General features: G+C 37.6%; 1 protein-coding gene across 2 annotated transcripts; it reads left to right on the forward strand.

Moving 5' to 3' along the window:
- Nucleotides 1-30: 30 nt before the first annotated feature.
- OCIAD1 (OCIA domain containing 1) lies at nucleotides 31-15,846 on the forward strand. Of its 2 annotated transcripts, none has more exons than XM_032109611.1 (8): nucleotides 31-118; nucleotides 1,495-1,579; nucleotides 5,057-5,110; nucleotides 5,594-5,641; nucleotides 8,544-8,673; nucleotides 10,833-11,041; nucleotides 12,410-12,559; nucleotides 15,424-15,846. In XM_032109611.1, exons 1-8 carry the CDS (start codon nucleotides 74-76, stop codon nucleotides 15,459-15,461), a joined length of 759 nt encoding a protein of 252 aa, XP_031965502.1. In that variant the 5' UTR covers nucleotides 31-73; the 3' UTR covers nucleotides 15,462-15,846. The 2 variants fall into 2 exon arrangements, with proteins under 2 accessions (XP_031965502.1, XP_031965501.1); XM_032109610.1 differs by lacking the exon at nucleotides 31-118 and adding an exon at nucleotides 318-446.
- The last annotated feature ends 4,578 nt before the right edge of the window (nucleotides 15,847-20,424 follow it).

The following is a 20,424-nucleotide window of genomic DNA, read 5'->3' on the forward strand; positions in this document are numbered from 1 at the left end:
CCGCGGGAGTCACGGCTGTGCGCACGCGCACTGCGCCCCGCGGCGCCGCGCGCAGTTCCGGGTCACGGCGGCCATGGAGGCCGGGCAGGGGCCCGGTCCCGGCGGCGACGCGGCCGAGGTAACTGCGCTGGCTCGGCGGCGCTGCCGCGGGGAAACCTGGCGGGGCTGGGGGCGGCTCTGCGAGGGGCGAGGCGGCGGGCTCGGGCCAGGGAAAGGGGATCCCTGTCAGCCGCTGGGCCGCCCCTGCCCTGAGCTCTCCGCGGGGACGGTGCCCTTGAGGCCTCCCGGGGGCCGGGGAGGGGGGGGTCCTGGCAGGAGGTAAGGAGGTGTTCATGTCTGACCGTGAGCCAACAATGTGCTCAGGTACCGATGGCATCCTGGCCTGTATCAGGAATGGTGTGGCCTGCAGGACCAGGGAAGTCACCAGCCCCCTGTACTCGGCACGGGTGAGGCCACACCTCAAGTACTGCGTTCAGAATTGGGCTCCTCAATTCAGGAAGGACACTGAAGTGCTGGAACATGTCCAGAGAAGGGCAACAGAGGTGGTGAAGGGTCTGGAGTACAAGTCTTATGAAGAGGGGCTGTGGGAGCTGGGGGTGTTTAGCCTGGAGAAAAGGAGGCTCGGGGAGCCCTTATCACCCTCTTCAACTGCCTGAAAGGAGGCTGTAGCCCGGTGGGGATCGGCGTCTTCTCCCAGGCAACCAGCGATAGGACAAGAGAGCATAGTATTAAGCTGTGCCAGGGGAGGTTTAGATTGGACATTAGAAGGAATTTCTTCACAGGAAGGGTCATTAGATATTGGAATGGACTGCTCAGGGAGGTTCTGGAGTCACCGTCCATGGCATTGTTTAAGGAAAGACTGGACGTGGCACTTAGTGCCACTGTCTAGTTGACAAAGTAGTGTTCAGTCCTAGATGATCTCAGAGGTCTTTTCCAACCAATTGATTCTGCGATTCTCTATTCTCGTGGTGCCGATGGCCTTCTCACTGCTGTGCGTCTGGCAGCATGCCCGGCAGCACGGCTCTCACGGCAGGACAGGGTCAGGCACCTCCACACAAGCCTCTCACTCGCTGTCGAAACAGCTGATCAGCTCTCGTTGAATTACATCCCTGTGAACCAACAACACACCCTGTGTCTTTGAAACCCTGAGAAATACCTTAAAAAGGCAGTTAATGACCTGTCAGATTTCAGCTATTTGGAAGGCTGGTTGGAGGGACCAAAGCAGGCTTTTCTGAAGTAAAAGGACTGAGCTGAGTTGGGATCTGACTATGCACAAAGTGTTTTCTGCTCTCTTGTGATTTTTAGAAGCATTCGATTTTTTAAATGATTTTTCATGTGACATGCATGGACAAAAGGCACTGGTTTCTTAAGTATAGCTGGGTGAAAGAATGGAAACTACAAGGTGTGAAAGCTAGACATTAAGTTTTTTGATTGAAAAATGTCCCCAAACTGTTCTTTTGTCCATTCTTCTCTAATTTATTTCCCTGATGGAAGAGGGAAGTACCTAAGCCTTATGTTCCAACAGAGGAGGAAAGAAGACTCCTCAAAGAATGTGCTGAAGAGAGTTTCCGGTATAGAGGTAAGTTCACTTTGCTGGTAAACTTGGTTATTTTCCTTCCACCTTTAGCTTTTGCTGTTATCTGAGGCATTATGGAGGGCCTGGGTCAGTATAGCACAATGCTGCATTAACAAGCTTCACATGCACTAGAACTGCGTCCCAGAAAATGCTGATCCATGTAGTATTTCCTAAGAGCTTGCAGGGCAGGAGTTTCATAAAAGGCGCAACATAATTTCTAAGTTTCATGCTTTATAACAAGATCTCTTCATATTTTAAGTTAATGTGCTTATTAAAAGTCTGAAAATAGATCTAGTTAATGAGTCTCATTTATATTACTGGGGAGTTTTTTTGTTTATTATTTCTGCTTTTTTAAAAATTTTTATTGTTATCTTTAGCATGCAAGAATAAAAGAGTTTAACTTACAACCATTGCTTTTCATTTTTATTGAGACTTGTGAAGAGAACAATATATAAGTAGTCACTCAGTTCAACTTTTGGGGAAAATTGCTGTGTCTGTGCATAGCCAGATGTCTGGGCATAGTTTCTGTAATCCAAAGGCTCAAGGCATACTTGATTTTGTACAGCTGGCCACGAGGTTTGAACAAGCCTTCTGATGTGATTGTTACCTGCTGTTTTATCACACACTAGTAGGTTACTCCTGATGCTGGCGGCTTGGCAAAAACCAGGACGGATGAAGAATTTAGCAGCTGATTTGCTAATTTTAGCACACCGGGGCTCTGATTTCTCATGGAAGCCAGTACTTTCAGGGACAGCTTCTAAGGCATTGTGATTTTGAATTAATGATTCAAAGTTCTGTGTTGTCTTTCTCCATTGGTTTGGCATTCTCCTCATCCACTTTGACACAAATACTTGGAAATCTTCTACATATTTGCTAAAACGTAACCATTTTCTGTATAATTTTATAAGTGAAAAGAGGCAGGTCCCTTAGTGGTACAATGATGATTGGTTATGGTTTATTGATAATGTCTCTTCTGAAAGACAAAGAGGGGAGAGTATTGTTGTTCCTGAGCTGTTCTGCTGCTGGGCAATGTAGCTCATTGCCCTGTGCATCTTTATACAGTCACTGAAGAAACAACACGTAGGTAGTATTTGGAAGCCCTAAATTAGTTTCTGGAGTCATTTCTCTCTAGGGAGCTACAACAGTAACAGATTTTTTTTTTTTCCAGAGGTTGTGTACTGTGCTGTTATCTCTCTGGGAGAGGCTAAAGTCCATCGCTGTTTTCTAGGTCTCCTGTCTTTGCTTCCCTGTTCTGCATACACATACTAAACTGTTGTATTCACTGTATTAAACACATATTGCTTGAACTCCCCTTTGCAAGAGGATACTTATGTGACTGCCCTGAACTCCTCACCTTGTATTGTGTAAGCTTTTGTTATTCACTGAAATTACTATAAATGTGTGTATTTTCAGTTCGTTTATTCAAATTCCAAGCTGTAGCAAATTTTACTCATTCTTACAGACCCTCTGTGTTTTGACAGTTTCTCTTGACAGCTTCTGCTGCTAGTCATTTCACAATTCAGTTTAATACGTGCTTTGCTGGAGTTACTAGTTTGTAATCATGTTATCATGTAAGTTCTAACACCCTTAAAAATTCACACTACCTACAATCTACAGCTTTATCTTTCGCACTTCTAATCTTGCTAACAAAATCAAATCATACTGACATAACTTTTTTCCTATAAAACAATTTTGACTAGGGTACTTATATTACCATCCTTATGTGCTGTTGATATACCAGCCTTCCATTATTTTCCCTAGATTTATTTTGTTCCTGAAGCAGAAAAAGTACTTTTCTGCTGATATTTTCTGATTTATTAAGTTTGTTTTGTTGGGGTTTTTTCCTTACAGGTGAATAATTCATATTAATTTTTATGTATGAATCCAGTTTTCATTTATCTATTATTATTTTAATTTTTAGTTACTACTTCAGGTCACTTACATGCTCACATACTCGTATAACCTGTCTTTGATATCTGGAATATTTGTGTTGGGTCTATAAATAATTTCAAACTTCTAAGAGTTAGACTGATGTTTAACTGTAATAAGTTCTTTTTGAATGTATTTTTCTCAACACATCCACCCTCCCCTTGTTTGTTTTTGGTTTTGGGTTTTTTTTTCTTTTACAATTCAGTTTCAAATCTGTGCTGTCATTCTATATCTCAGAAAATCTAGAACTGCAAATTTTGGAAAATCTAGGTCTGGAATCTCTAAAAGCATCAGATTTTTAATATCTAATAGGTTGGAAGGTTTTAGTCTCTATTCTGAAGTTTTGCTGTAATCTTGCTTTGAACAAAGGAGCCAATACTTCTTTTTAAAAGTGACATCCAGTCACATTTACCTTGAGATGCTGGTTGGACTCCTTACTAGTTTAGACCTGTCAGGATTTGTGAGGGAACAAACTGTTAATTTGCAAAGTATTCTTTAATACTTTGCTCTCCAAAAATGTGATTTGTCTTCAAATATTAACTTAATTAGCAAACTGTGTGCATCAAAACACTATAGGCATCTAGTGCTGTTGCAAAAATTTCTCTCCTAGATGTCACTGAGCCTTTTTGTAACATCTATATTTTCAGATTTGCATGAAATTAAATTTCATTGTGGCATATCTAAATCTTTAATGTAAATAATTTTAGTCTTCTATCATGTTTGTTTTTTCATTGTCCCTGTATCTGGTCCTTACGAATAGTTGTACAGTTAATCTTCCCAATATAATAGTTATCATTGCTTGAAAGAAGTATACCTTTTTATTTTTTTTGCCATCTTCAAATGCTTCTTGCCACCCAAAGCCTTTCAATATAATAAAAATTGACGTGAACTGTTAGGCTGATTGTGGTAGGCATTGATGGTCTTCCATAAAGTTGTTTTCTATGCATTCCTGACCCTAACCCCAGGTTGTATAATTTGATCTGTAAGCTACAGAAAAAGTTGCCCTGTTTTTTAATTTGCTGGTGAATAAAGCATTACCTAATTCTAATCAATCTGATTTATAGCTCTATAAGATGTAAACTTTTTCCAAAGTTCTTATGTTAAAACATCAAGAGTTTTGGTTATCAAAAATTTTTAGAGGCACTGGCTTCTTTATAACTTCCTTCTGTCGTGAAGAACTGTGTGTGCCTCTCTAGCTTAAAGTTCTGCACCTTGATGCTGTAGCAGTTGTAGCTAGACCTGGAGTCTTGTCTGGAGAGCTTTATTCCATCTGACACCAGCTTTTGTATTTTAGGAAGCATGAAGTATAATGCAGGTCAGATGACTCATTAATTAGTACCACATAATTTGTAGTAGGTCTTAAAAACTGGAATCAAGAATGTTTGATAATTTATATACCGGTTGTTAATTTTTTATATATATATGTATCTCCTTATGTTCTTATACAAATGAGCTTAGGAAGGCATAGCAACTCTCATTTTTGCATATTTTGTTAAATGTGATTAAAAATATTGAAAATTGTATTTTAAGCAGCTTTTTTCTTCTTCACAGCTTTTCCTTTGGCTGCAGTGAGCATGCTTGGTACTAGTTTCTTAATTAGAAAAGGTAAAGTGTAAAAATACGTCCATTTCATTTGGATTTGCTCAGATGAAATATCTTTCTGCTGTTAGGAAAGTTATGACGACAATATAATGTCCAATCTACTTGTAACTAAAGTTCAGACTCTGCAGCTACATGATTTGCAGTTCCTCAACATAAAGAGGGAGCTGAACTTAAAATCAAGTTCATGTGTGTTTTATGTTGTGTGACAAGTGCAATATCTCACTGATTATGAACCAATATGTTCTCAGTGTGTAATAACTCTGTGATTAAATATGATTAAAGAGATAATTCCTAGATTCTTTAATGTTTTGGGGAATTCAGATGTTAGGATTTTTTTATTTAACGTGAAGTGTAAAAGAGTAACCTGCTACCTACAAACATAACTACAGTTGAGGTTTTTCAGCTTAATTCTTAATATCTGATTACATATATCTTACGTAATATCATATATCTTATCTTAATATCTGATTTCATCCTCATTTTCAGGTGTTCTAAGAGATACCTCAAGATTTGGCTCTTTTATTAAAGTTGCATGTAAGTAAAAGCTACATATAAATTCAGCTTGTATTCATGCTCTGTGTTCTGGAGTCTCTTACGCAGATGTAATTCCCCTGAGACTGGCTGGCTAATTCACTGTGACTCAAGTTGGCAGGGACTCATAAAGACCAGAGTCTGAACTTCCTGCTCCTGACAGAACTACCTAAAACTACCCCGTGTGACTAAGAGTGTTTTCTAGATGCTCCTCAAACCCTAACAGGCTTGCTGTGACTGCCTCCCTGGGCAGCCTGTTCCAGTGCCTGACAACCCTCTCAGTGAAGAACCTTTTCCTAATGCCCAGTGTGAGCAATTGTTTTAAACTAAAAGAGGAGAGATTTAGATTAGATGTTAGAAAGAAATCCTTTACTGAGGGTGGTGAGGCATTGGACAGGTTGCCAAGAGTAGTTGTGGATGCCTCGTTCCTGGAAGTGTTCATGGCCAGGTTGGATGAGGACCTGAGCAACCAGGCTTAGTGAAGGGCATCCCTGCTCATGGCAGCAGGGTTGGAACTAGATGATCTTTAAGGTCCCTTTGCAACACAAGCGATTTTATGATTCAGTGATTTATTCACCGTCTGAATTTGTACTGTGGATTTTGGACAACTTTTTTTTATAAGGTTTGTATAAAATTGCTTGATAAATGTAACATAATCATTTAAGATAAAAACATTGTAAATAAATACTGTACAACTTCACTTTAAATTACATTGCCAGAATACGCCCACCCCGCCCTTCCTAATTTGAAGGTCTTTATTCATGTATCTCATGTGTCCCATTCAGGCTATTTTAATTACCTTTTCTTTCCCTGGACATTATGTATGTACAATTGTAGGAAAACAGCAATTTCATGTGAATGATTTTTAGATTAAATATAATCAAAAATAAATTATTAACTTAATAAATTAACCTTTTCAATGTAATACAGGACAGTAAAACAGGAAGTTGCCATCTTGCCAATCTATGCAGATACAGCCAGTTTACTTCAGTGGGAAGAGGGTAAACCCTGTGATTTGTGGTCAAGGAAGTGTTGTTTGAGCAGATAAATGAATGTGAGAGACTAGGGCCCCCAGTTGTTTATGCTAAATTCTGGTTACTTTCTTTGAACACCAAACAATGGTATAACAAACATTTCTAATAAATAATAGAACTGCTATTTCCCCAATCACTCCTACACATAAGGGCCACATTCTTCTTATTTAATAGAGCTAATTTATTGAAATCAGGGGAAAAAATAAGGTGCAGCTGGGCTGGCCAGGATGTTCTGCCTGTAGGAATTACTATACTTTTCTCAGTAGTTTTCTCGGTACTCAGACCTATTTACTGAAACTTCTAGTTAGTCATGGCTGATTCACTACATTGACAGCATCCCCTTCAACACAGCAGAGAGCTATTGGTCCTCTCTCTGACAAAGAAGGAGAAGATTCATATGCCTGTATGTCTTCATGTTAGTTTGCAGTGGGGCCTGGCCATATCTAATCAGCTTCTCTAAGATCTTGTCACAGTGAATATAGAAGCAAAGAACAATAATATGTAATTTACTGTGCTAACTTAGAAAATGTGGATCGTCTGGCTGTTAGTTCTGTAATAAAATAAACCAAATACTTTAGCCAATAATTACTTTGAGTGAAACATCTTCCAGAGGGATACTTCCCCTTTTCTTGACTAGAAGGCCTCAAGCAAAAAGACTTTCTCTTTTTCTCTTAATCTCTTTTTCTGTTAAGCTTTATTTTGCTAAATACGTAGTTTTAATTCTTCTTAGGCTGATTTAAGGGCTTGTAATTTTTCTCTTTGCACATACTTATTGTATTTGAGATGCTTGGGGTTTTTTAACCTGCTAAACACCTAAACCATTATATTCTTCATTTGTAAACTTCACTCATAGTTGTGGCTGTTCTTCTTTATTCCCTTCGAAAAGGACTTTTACCCTTCTTTTGAAAATAAGACATTAGAACAGGAATCACAATTTCAGTACCAGTACAGCAGGCTAGGGTAAAATCCCCTTTTATATTGATTCCCAGACAATGTAATCTACAGCTGAGAACAGCAGATGATTAACGTTACTGGTAATTAACTCCTTCCTGACTTGATAATCAAGACTCTTAGTCTTTCTATTTAGGAAATATTCACTGCACATGAAAGAAGGGTCTAATCATTTTCTCCTACAAAGTCGACAACAAAACTGTTAATTCCACAGAATCCGTCATACTCCACTGAGCCACTCATAAAACTTGAAGGAGCCAGTTGATGGAAATCATAAGTCTTAAACCCAGAAAGAACTATCTTGATAATTTATTCTTATGTCCTGTGCAGCAGATGGAAAGAGCTCATGCACTAAATTGAAAGTATTTGCCTAGTGAGTGCAAGGGTTCAGCTAATTTAGTTGTTTGCCCTCTGGCAGCCAAATCACAGAATGCTTTTCAGAAGATACTGAGTCTAATGCTAAGTTTATTTAGACCCCTCTTCATACTAGTGAAAGCCTTTTCAGGATCCGACTGTTCTGATGGATTAAATTAGCAGAATTTACTGCCTGTATTTATTTCTGACTGGTTTTTCATCTTTGGTAGTTAATTGTGATTTCTGCATCTTGAGAAAAAACGATGCAATTATTTTTCTTTCTTATGGTCACCTTTAATTCATCAAGTACTAGCTGAAATCATCTGATGTTCACACCATGTCTAAATCATTACTTTATGTCTCTGTTCAGCTGTTGCATTTGGTTTTAGTACCCTTTGTCTGCAGAAGAAGCAGAGATGATTACTGCATGTTTTTGGTTTAGATCTAAACTGGTTTTCTTTCTTTTATTCAAGATACTACATGATTTATTTGAAATTATTATTTTAAAACTATGTTGAATGTTACAGTGCAGCATATAAAACCCATCTCTTTTTCTTTTTAAAAAGTTGCTGGAATGTGTGGATACCTGGCTGGAAAGATATCCTACTTGCCAATCTGTAGCGAGAAATTTAAGAAACTGAAGGATTCCCCGATAGGAGATGTTCTACGACAAGCTCAGAGACATAGTTCACCTAAGTAAGAATTTAATTATCTTTTAAATTTATAATGTATTCTTGAATAGGGTATTTTAAACACTAACAGATCAATACAACTTTTGCAGCTTTCAAACACCTTCAGAGCTGCACCTTTCCTCATTCCCCATTACCTCAAATCTACCCCTTTCAGGAATCTGTATTCATATCAGTTGACAAGCTATAAAATATGTATTTTGAGCTCTTTACGTACAACTGATTAAAGAGTAGAAAAAGAAACATTTTACTTAGCAAACTGTATTCCTTGTAAAATTAAGAGTGTTTCCCATGAAATTTGCTTACAGAAGCGTGACAGTACAAGTTGCCTCCTTAGTTTAGAAGTAAACTAAATTAACTGAAATAAAATAGTGTAACATTCTGGAAGTTTTTCCCATGGTTTAGTTTGATTGAAGTAGGAAAAGGGTGGAAATGATTTCAGTGTTTATCAAAGGAAAGAGCTCAGTAAACAATATCAGTGCAGGAAGAAGTATGGTGGTCAAACCTACTGCTGTTTGTTTAAATCCCTTACATCTGTAACAGCATTATGCTGTACATATGAGAAACTCATCAGGTTCTTAAAACTATTTCCTGTTTTCTTCCAGAATGTTTTCTACTTCAACTGGTTTTTAATTGCAAGCTGCTTTCAGAATATGTCACTTAAACCCTTGATTCAAAACTGGGAGAATAGTGTTTGGATAGTGAGTAGTAGTCTTCCTATGTATGTGCTGAGATTTGTTAAATGTTTATAAAGATTTGCTTGAATTCTTAGTTACATTATAAATTCAGATTTATGACAGTTTATATTTTGTCTGCAAGATTTACCTTTATTCTGAAATGTTTATGGTTTTATGACATCAAACATAATTTTAGGAATTACCACTTCATGCACTTACTGTATAGAATCAGCTGAATTGGAGTTGGACTTGCCACTTCACCCCCCTCCAGTTTCTAATACGAAATTATCATGCTCATTAACTGTGTTTACATGAGAACTTGTTTAAGTACCATCATCTGCCACACCAATAAATTCCTTCAACCATTAATGGCCCATTTGTATCTGTAAAGTTTTATTTCCTAAGTGATAAATTCCTTTTTCTTGGTTGAATGAATAATTTAAATTAATTTCAATTGCATTATTACCCATACAGGCTACCCTTTTAAACCAGCAGCAGAAATCATTACACTTTCCTGGGCATTGTATGTCTACTAATTAATATATTTTGGTAATTTGATTTGCAGTTAAAAATTCGTAGAGAGCTAAGAGATTAGGTAGTTCTTAAAGCTGTGTTTGCATATATTTTAAAAACATAATTTGGCAATAAAATAGCTTTGCTCTGTATGTTTATTATGACAATTAAAGACTAATTGCAAATGTTTTTCATAGGAAACTAAAAGTACAGCTAAGCAGAAATTAAAAGTAAAATATTAATAAATACTCTAGAGATGTTCTAGTGGCACCAAGTGGTGGCATTCCTGATAGAAGGACATGTTGTATAGTGGCTTGCAAGGCCATTCTAAGAATATAAAGAATACTTTAAAATATCTGGCACCATTTTCCAGAATATTCTTTATATGATACTACCTTTCCCTCTCAAGAGAAAATTCGTTAATATTTTTGCAGAATTCAGCAACCTGATTAATTTTCATAATTTAATTCCCCCAAGATAGCTGTTTGTTCTCCTTCTGGTGTTCAGTACTGATCAATTACAGCACCTTCTAATGATGAAGGGTTTTAAATATCAAATTCTTCCTAAGAGGCTTTTAAAATTAACTCTAGTTCATACTACCACTAGTTACATGGGCACACCCTGTACTATTTGTGTCTGATGTGGAGTGTTTTTTTCTGAAGATTCCTTGGGAAAAAGGATTGTAACTTTAGTCTTGTAAAGTGCAATAGGTTTTGTCTCTTGCTCTGGAGGTATGAGCTAATATTCTTTGAGGAAGGGAAGAATGTTGGGGAAGAGACTACAGAAATCTTTGCAATGTACAGAAAATACCCAAAACATCCCAAAATTTTTTTAAGATGATGATTCAGTTGGAAACTAAACTTCTCTTCTTAAAATGAAAGAACATTTTCTTGAATTGCAAGTATTGTTAACTCTTACAGTTCCATTTTTAACTTTAGTACTTCTGTATTTAATATTTAGTTGTATTCTTTTCCAGCCGTTCCAGTCGGAAATCTGAATTTTCAGACATACCTTCTCAGTCATTTACTGAGTCATCTTCTTCAAGAGCTGGATTCCCACTTTCTTCTAGCTATTCAGATGATTACAGCTCAACAGATAGAGGTCTCTCAAGTTATGAACCTATTCCATTCAGTGCTTCCCTGAACGAATCTTCACCTACAGGAATTACTGATTACACTGTTCAAGGTGAGTCTTAGTATTTAGCAGTTTGTACTGCAAAGACTCTTGCCTTTCTTTTAGATACTGCTCTTACTAAACTATGTATTTTCACCCTATGCAAACACACATGGCACAATATAGTGGTTTTGAGTGAAAGAGCTTGAAGAATTACTAGAATTGTTTTTACACAGAAGATGAATATAAATTTTATTTTGTGTTCTAACTGTATACTAAATTCAGGGTTTTCTAGCTCTAATTGTAAGTAAAGATCCTGAATTACCTTACAAGATGTTATCTGTTGTGGAACTAAAGCTGCAAAAAACCCCAGCCTGACTGAAAGTTCTCTTTGATTGAAAGAAGGGAGAATATGCCATGCCTTCACTCTACTGAATAAACCACAGCCTACAAATTGCCTGTGGCCATTTCAAGATGATTGCAGTTCCACCATCCATGGGGGTGTAGCTGCATACTGCTGTAACTCTGGGACATTAAACTTTTTTTAAAGTTTTTTCATAATGTGACAAACATTTATGTCTCTGGGGAACTGAATGTATACTGTGTTCTATCTGCCAACAGCCTGATTTTCTCATAGAGAACTAAAATGGTTTTCAGGTGCCATGCTGCTGTTCCCCTCCTTCCAGTATGAACTGTCCTCAGCTATTGCAGGGGAAACACAGGATTCTGAATTCAGGTGTCTCTGGTACACAAAGGAGGAAGTTACTGTCAAATGCAAAGTTTTGTACTTTGAATTAGTTTGGATTTTTCAACTTCTTTATGAAAAATGTTTTATTTCACTAAAAAAGCCCTTTCATGAAACTTGGTTATAATTATGTGAAAGTATCAGATGTAAATGTGTCAAGAAAATTGTTACTGCATTTCATCATAAATATCAGTAGTTGGTAAAATTATATATCCAAGATTCTGCATTATAAATATAGATAAAAGGATCAAATGTTCAGCAGGCAACATGTGATAGATATTGTCCTAATTCTTTGTAAACAAAATTTAAAGCCCTAATGCAAACCCTTGAGCTTCATCTAGATTTCTCTTCAGAAATCATATATATCTCAAATGTATAATTATCATAAATTTTAGATAAAGGGACCAGAACTATTTTAGCCATCAACTCCCACATGGTAGTTAGATTTTCTTATGGTAAAATGAAGGAAATTAATTAGCTGCCAGTGTTTCAAAACAGTTTGACAAAATGGAAAGGATACAAGGAATGGACTACTTGAAGACCATATACACTCACTGTTGTATTTAGAATTTCAGCTGTCATGCTCCTTTTCATTTGGGATTAAGCAGTAATTAACTGTTATTCTATAACATGTTGAAGCCAAATTTTGGTGCGTTATGCCATCTTTAGTATTTTTCTGTTTGTTTTGTTTTCAGAACCTGCTCCAGTTCCAGAAGAAAGTCGTAAAAAAAAAGGCATCACATATGAGGAATTAAGGAATAAACACAGAGGAACATACGATGTAATGGTACCGCCAAAGGCAGAAACTCCAAGCAAGCTTCCACAGGAAAAACCAGCTAAGGAAGGTAATATTCTGATTTACAGAAGTACTTGCTAAATTCAAATATTTGCCATAATGTTAAAAATGATCGCAACACAAAGCTTAATTCTGCATACCTTTAAAGCAATTTATATTTAGAGTATCTGTAGGTATCTCATATGTGATACATACTGTCTGTAGTTTCCTATTTCAGATTAATTATTTTTTCAAAAATTTAGATCATCCAATAGAAAATAATAATTCCTTTTCTCTAGCCATATTGCTTGGTGCCAGACTGAAAAGCTTGTAAGTTTTGCTTCACTGAGTATATTGAGAAACCTCTTTCAACAAAGAAGTCTCAGAGCTATACCAAAGAGTTTTAGCTATGGGAAGGGGGTGTGTGGTTTAGATAGCATTGTTCTCTCAAAATAGAGCACATGGTTGATGGTTTGAAGGGGAGGGTATTTACTTGTATGAATTGTTTCATGTGGAATTAGTGGATTTCTATAGAGGCATTGTTTGTAGAGGTTCATTTTCTACATTAAAACCCAGAGGAAGGAAACGGTATTTGGCAGCAATATTGAGATTTGTTTTCACAGTGAAAAAGAAAACTTTACAGAGCAAAATAAGAATGCAATGTCCTGAAGAATAAGACACCATTCAGACAACTTTTCTGACTCAATCAATTTTTTGAAAAGGAGACACAGAAGCAATTCATAATTGCTTGTTCTAGAACTTTTTAAATTTAATGTGGCATCTGTAAAAACGATTGTAGCAAGAGGAATGTTTTACCATTTAACACAGTGATGGACCAGTCACCTTGAATTGTTTGGGTTTGTGTGCACTGCTCAGTCTTGTCAGCCATGTTGCAACAAGACTTTTAGGAATAGCTGTTGTCTCCTATTAGGCATAACACCTGGTAGTAAGTATAGAAGAGTGTATTAAAGCAAAAAGTTCTGAAGTGGTAATATCAAGCTTTGGAACAGTGTTGCTTAAGAGTGTCAGTCTCTTTGATGCTTGTGAATTACTTTCTGCAGATCATCTATCTTTGGACAGATCTGCAGTCTTGAAAGAAAATTTATAAACAATTTTTGTGTAATGATTTTTATCTGTTACTTCAAGGATAAAAGGCTTTCGTTTATCATGTGATTGTGCCAAAGGACACATGAAAAAATTATTGAAGCTGTGGTTTCAGATTGCTTTTAAATTCTGTCGGCTGACACTTCATGGCTTTAGAGAATGCTTCTTTTTCAAGATACTTCTCCACAAATAGCCTGGAAATGTCACTTGAAAACCATACACAGAAATGCTAAGCAGCATTCTGAAAACCTTGCCATATTCCATGGCAAATGTTGCGGCTGTGAAATGAGAATGTGCATTTGTTACTTTATTTTTAGTTACTTGAGGTATATAAAAGATCTCTATAAAATGTTGATCAAATATTGCATTCTTCTATTATATTTCTGTGTTCTGCTTGAAGGCTGTACCTGGGCTTTGAGAATAAAACTGAGCAGTGCATGAGATTTGTAAACAGACTTTTTAAAGTATCTCTTGACTTTTTAAAGTATTTCTTTGCATTTTTAGGGAAAAGGAGTAAGGAGGGAATACAGAAGTTAAGGAATGGTTTACACGTGCAAGTACATTTAAATCTGCAGTTCAGGGATTACACTGATGTTGTGGGCTAAGATCCGATTTAGCTTCTTGTGTCATACTGGACATGTTACTTGCTGTGTGCCTGTTCATACTTTCTCAGTCACTACCCCTTGGTTCATCCTCTTACCTCTGGGTCCCAGACTCCCAAATAGGAGACGGTAATTTCTGCCCTCCCTTGCAAGGACAGAAGGGAAACCAAACTATGTTTAAACCAGCTTTAAGCAATCCCTAACTTCCATCTGCTGGTGCCTTCTCCCTTCCTTGCCACGGCACAAATATGTGCATCTGCATAGTGATCTAGACTGGCCCATTTCCCAGGGAATGAGTGCAGCCTGTTCAGCTGCCATGGTTAATAGAAATGGAAATCAAATCATACTTTGAAAGAGCTTCTCATTGTGTCTCACTGCAATATCAGTCGCTCCAAAGAGATTTGTCAGGGCATTATGCTCAGTTTGCTGATAGCTCACTGAGACAAGGACCAGGCATTTTGCTCTATTCCACTTGTTCTGTTGCATAGTTATTAAGAAACAGTGAGCTTAGTAATAAACTTGCAAGTGGATTTATAAAGGGGTGCCTGACTAGTGTCAGCATTTCTACTGGATCAAGTAGACCATCCTTAACAGTTTCAGTGATGGCAGTCAATTACAGAGGACTTTGCAGCTCACTTTCAAGAGAGCCTGTTTTCACTTTCTGGTTGTTGTTCACTTACAGTGACACACTTCTGTACGAGGCCATTAGACCAGTACCCAGGTTTTTTTCCTCTCTGACTCACTCCTATGCTAAAAGAAGCTGCCAAATAATAATGGCTGAGCAGTTTCCTAGTAGGGATTACCGATTTCTGTTTGTTTGTCTTTGAATGTTCTTAACTATCCTGAATCCATCCAACTGTGCACATAACCAGATTATGTAGCCTCATGATTTATTGTAACATTCCTTGCCTGTTTCCTCCAATTGTCTTTGTTTCATCTACATGTTACATTTGTTTCAAAGTAATTACAAATTCTGTAGAGCAGGAATTAGCACAGTAGGCCTCCTGACTGACTATTAATTCATTAAGGTGAAATGATTAACAAACTCTTCTCCCCATTTATTCAAAAGTAGCTTTAATTAGATGTCTGTTGTTCTGTGACTGACACTCCCCCAATGCACCACTTCAGATGACAGTGCACTTCATTATACTTTTTGGTGCTTATATGATAAACTTTTGCAGTTAAACTATCACATGACTATTTTTGTTTTTTCTTTTGTTTTCTTTAGTTAAAGTAAATAAATATGGAGATACCTGGGACGAGTAAGAGCCAAATGAAGAACTGAAGAAAATTACCTCCTGCCAGCTAACTTGAACTTCATCTAGATTAGTCATGAGTATCAGCACCTTTGGTATGCTCTGCCAGACACAGCTATTAATAAATGAGGAGAAAATCCTGACTTGCCAGAAGATTAAAAGATGTATTTATGCTTAATTTTTTAAAATTTTGCATAAATGGAATACAAGGCTATTGTGAGGTGTTATGACTATAAACCATTTGTGCTGTTGTTTAAGAATGAAAAGGGTAACTGGTAATATGAACGTATAACATAAGGTAAAAATACATGTAAATAAATGCAATCCCATGTGTTGAGAAGGGAAGAATCTTCTCAAATTTCAAGACTTGCATTAAAAGTTACCTGTAGAACTCACCTCTGACTTTGTTTTGTCTGAAAGTGATATTCTGGGAACTTAAAATTGTTGTCATACTTGGTTTGTAATGTCAGGAATACTACTAAACTATTGAGGGGAAAAGGGCTGAGGAGCTGAGCCAGACACAGAAGTAACCATAACTTTTTCAAAACTGCTTCATAGTGCCAGCTGTATTTTTAGACTGATACTCTGACTTGCCCACAACAAGTTTCTAAAGACAGTCATTTCTGAAGGAAATAATTGAATTAAATTGCAGGTATTGAAAATAGCTACATTTAAGTGCAGAAGGCTAAACCTGACAAACTTTGGTAAAACCTTGAATGATATATTGACTGTTAATGTTAGGCTCTGTATATTTCACTGTATTTCTCAAATTTTGCAAGTCATGACAAAACCATCATTTATGGAGAAGAGATCCCAATCAATGGAACGTTTTATTATTATTGCCGGTGAGAAAAGAGCTACATTGGCAAAACTGAAGAGTATTTCCTGGTGTTTGCATCACCTGCTCTGTCTCAATCAAAATGTTGCCTTCACTTAGGGATTTTCATGTTCTCGCGTGTGCAGTTTCATCTCACAGCATTGTGTTTATTTGGAAGTTTGGGCGATACGGGAGCAAAAACCATGATGAAGTTGATAGCACAAAAGCATTCCTGACATCCTTGTTGGAGCTGAAAAACAACATGCCTACCAAGGGGGGAAAGAGGAGGATGCCTAAGGAGCCAAATGCTACTTAAAATAATCAGAACAGGAAGATTGCTTTCAGAAAAACTGATCTTCTAAAAACAAAATGCGCTAATTGGATAATCTTGAAGTTGTATCAGAAATTTACCTTGTAGAGAATGCTTCTTATGGCTCTGATGAGTGAACTCTGAAAATACAGTCTGCCAGAATTGCATTGCTGTGGTTTTCAGTGTGCTATTCCAAAGCTGATTAGCTTTATCATGAAAATATTCACAGAGTTTCTTAGTTGTAAGTTATGCAAGTAACAGGAGGCAGAAGATTGAGAGGATAATAATAGAGCATATTCCTATGATGGTGCCTTCCTGTAAAGTGTCTTGCCTCACATTAATATTTTTGGGTGGACAAGCACAGTGTTTTAAATAAATTGTATTATAATTTTTCTTCTTTTGTTAGAGGAGAAAATAAAAGGCATGTCAATTAATGTTGTTCTGCTTGAGGTAACATTGTGTATAGATAGCATTTTTAGATTGAATATAACGCATTCATTCTGTTGCATCTAGTTACTGTCCCTCAGAGGACATACTTTTTTTGTACTTGAACAAGTTTGGTTTGCTATCAATCAATTTTAAATTCTTTGGATTTCACATCCTTGATACATATTAAATGCAGGAGAGTTCACAAACATTGCTGTTAATTTAGTAGGGTACTGGGAACTGATGTTTTGTCAGAGTTGGGTCACATTTAGTTTGCTGTGATAATGTGTATGTTGAGCCCCTGATTCACTAAACAGCCATGGGAATTCAATCTTCTTCCTTCTCTTTTCCTGCATATCTTCCATTAGTACCCCCTTGTTTCAGAGTGGGCCTTTACAGTCTCATGGTTTCATAGCAGCTCCCCAGTCACCCATGAGTAGCTTGCTCATATTGCACTTCCATGACTTTTAGGAATTTTTAACTGAATCCAAGTGTCCTGGAGCTGACAGCAGGGTTACGGTTGCTGGAAGCAATGTGACTAGATGTACAGAACAGTGGTGTTAAAAAATACTTAAAGTTTTCCTATGGGCCATCATACCTGTATATTTGTCAATAACTGAGAATTAACCCAATGTTTATTGTAAAGCTAAGTAAATTTTCTCTTCTTCCTCAAATTAAAAATAACATTAAAAAACCCCTCTTATACCATAAGTCAAGCACCAAGAGTCTGAATGCTTCATTATGAACATTTCTAAAAAAACCCTATAAAATAATTGTTTTCACAATTTCTTAAAAATAAGCAGGCCAGTTTAAGGAGCTGGTAGCATTATCCCCAAGTTAGTTGTTACTAATGTGCATGAACAGAGAGAAGAGGGTTGCAAAAATCTGCCTCAGCTCTTTTATAGCTGGTAAAGCTACCAAAAATCCTGGTCCTGAATGTTTCTGTATTTCCCCAAATTAGTAGGCATGTTTAGAGCCCCAAGTAGGTACTAATCTGACCTTTCCAGGGTTTTTTCTCTACTAAAGTTGTTTGGAACACAGCTATGTGGAATAGAAAAGTGTAAATGAAGAGTGATTTGATTTGATTAATGAAAGCTAAGCAGATTTGCAGAAACCTGGGGAAATCATTAATATTCCAGACTGAACCCACAACTTTCTTGCCTCCTTGCGATTCAAGAAGAAATCCTCACTTGTCTACTGTTTGCTGGAAGCTAAAAGACCTGTTTGTTCTCTCATGGGGGACTCTTGTTTGTGGCCCTGAGTGAGGACCGTGCCCATCTGCAGGAGGCAGGTCCAGCTCAGTTCCTTGGCTCCCGTAAACACACCAGACCTGCCATAAGAAGGCTTTACTTGCAGCTTCCTGACTCACAACCAGAACAAGTTCTCTGTAATCTCTTACATGAAAGAGGAGGTCCAAAAATATTGTTTTACTTTTTGCAATTTAGTTGCCTATGTTTGTAGAAATCCGCAAATCCTTGGGTTTTAATCTCAAAGTAACAAATGGGACAATTTGCATCCCGTTACCATTTCAGACCCTTGCCCTGGGTTTGTGCTAATTCAGCAAAGCCAGGGCAGGCTTGGACACACATATACCTCGAGTTTATACTTTCAAGTATTTTTTTGCGTGATGTCAGAACTGAACATGAACCACCAGCACCGTACAAAAGTTTTGAGGCATCTTTGAATACCTGCATTAGAACCTGAAACCGGAACCTTGGCCAGGGTACAGATTTCCAGCTCACAAGACCATCAAGCATATTATTCTTTCTTTCCAAATAATGAGGGAAATGAGCAACTAGTATTTTCATTTAACTTAAGTCAAGCAATATAGCAAAACCAGAAATGCGTAGCTGTTTGGGTTATAAGATATGCTGAAAAATAAACAGGTTCTTGTATCTAACAGCACTGAGAGAGCTGCCAGAGAGTAGATGATAATCCTTGGGAACATAATTAGTATGTATTTACTTCAGATAAATGAAAAAAGTATAAAAGAATCAGTCAGTAGCAGTCATGATTTAAAGTATCTGTTTCTGGTTTTTCTCTTTAATACTAACAAATACCAGGTACTATGCTACTTATATATCAGTGTTTTAATACTTCCTGCTTGTTTACTTATTTTTATTAAGTTGCTGCTAATTTTTTGATGGAGCAATACAAAATTTCCTGAGATTTTAAGATGCATGGCAGAATAGTAATACATAGTTTCAACCTAAGGTCATGTGTTCTGTCTACCAGAAGCATATCTTTGCAAAACTAAAAAGCAAGAGACTGGTATGAGGTACTTTCATAATGTGATGCTGCAGTAAACAAAGGATGTATGATAAAGACACTGCACGATCATCTGATGCAATGGATATTCAATGAGATACAATTTTCACTTATCCTTGAAAGGAGAAAAATTTTAAGACAAAAGGAGAAATAGAGAGTTAGATTTCCTGTGCCAAAACTTGAAGTAAATTATTCAGAACAAAAAATTCGTAGTGTATAACCTTTGTGTTGCTGTTTTTCCAGTTGCTCATGTAGGACTCCATTTTCAGGATATGAGATCTTGCATGGACAGCTTCTAAACCCTGAAATTTTCAATTCATTCCTTACACAGAATGATACACATTCTTTTCTACTCCCACTAACCCATAGAGGAAGCACATTTCATGCATTAATTTTTTTTTTTTAAATTATGAAGCTAAAATTAGTTTCTATATAAATATAATGCCAAAATAAATACTTTTGCTTGGCCTAATTCTGTACTTTAAATACAATTGTTAATCTTAACTATTTTAGGATATCTAACATTTTAAAACAGTGCAACGGATACAAGTAAGGGTGAATTTGGTTGCGGTAGCTGATACCTAAACATCAATGATGGATTATTAACAATGTCAAAATAATTTTTAGCTATGGTAAGTAGAAAACATTTCTGCTGGTACAGTGTCATGGAGTCAGTGCACATGGCTGTGTGTTTGCGTTGAGGAGCGAAGTGTGTTTTTTAGGGTCCCCTGAAGACTTTAGGAAGTTCACTGCCCCTCCACACGGCAGAGAATGCGCAGCTGCCAGCCCGCTCCGAGGCTGCCCTGTGGCCGGGAGCCGCGGGCGAGCGGGAGCCCTGCGGGCCGCGCCAGCTCCCGCTGTGCCGGGAGCAGCGGAGCGGCGCGGAACCGGAGAAGCCGGGCTGCTGGAGCTGCTCTGACCGGCGGCGGCCGCCGGCCACAGCTGGCAGCTGTGCTGCACGAGACACGGGCAGGCTCCGTGCCTGGCACGGCTCAGAGCAGCGCCTGAGCCTACTACGATCTACTGCATCTGCGGAGCTAAGCAGCAGAATGGGAGTGAGTAAATGGCAAGCGTTTGCTGCTGGAAAAGGTTTCCGATTTGTATTTTGAAGTATTACAGATGTGACAGTGTAGAATGAAGTAAGCTTGGGCA

Source organism: Corvus moneduloides, chromosome 5, assembly GCF_009650955.1.
Source record: "Corvus moneduloides isolate bCorMon1 chromosome 5, bCorMon1.pri, whole genome shotgun sequence".
In the NCBI taxonomy this organism is placed as follows: Eukaryota; Metazoa; Chordata; class Aves; order Passeriformes; family Corvidae; genus Corvus; species Corvus moneduloides.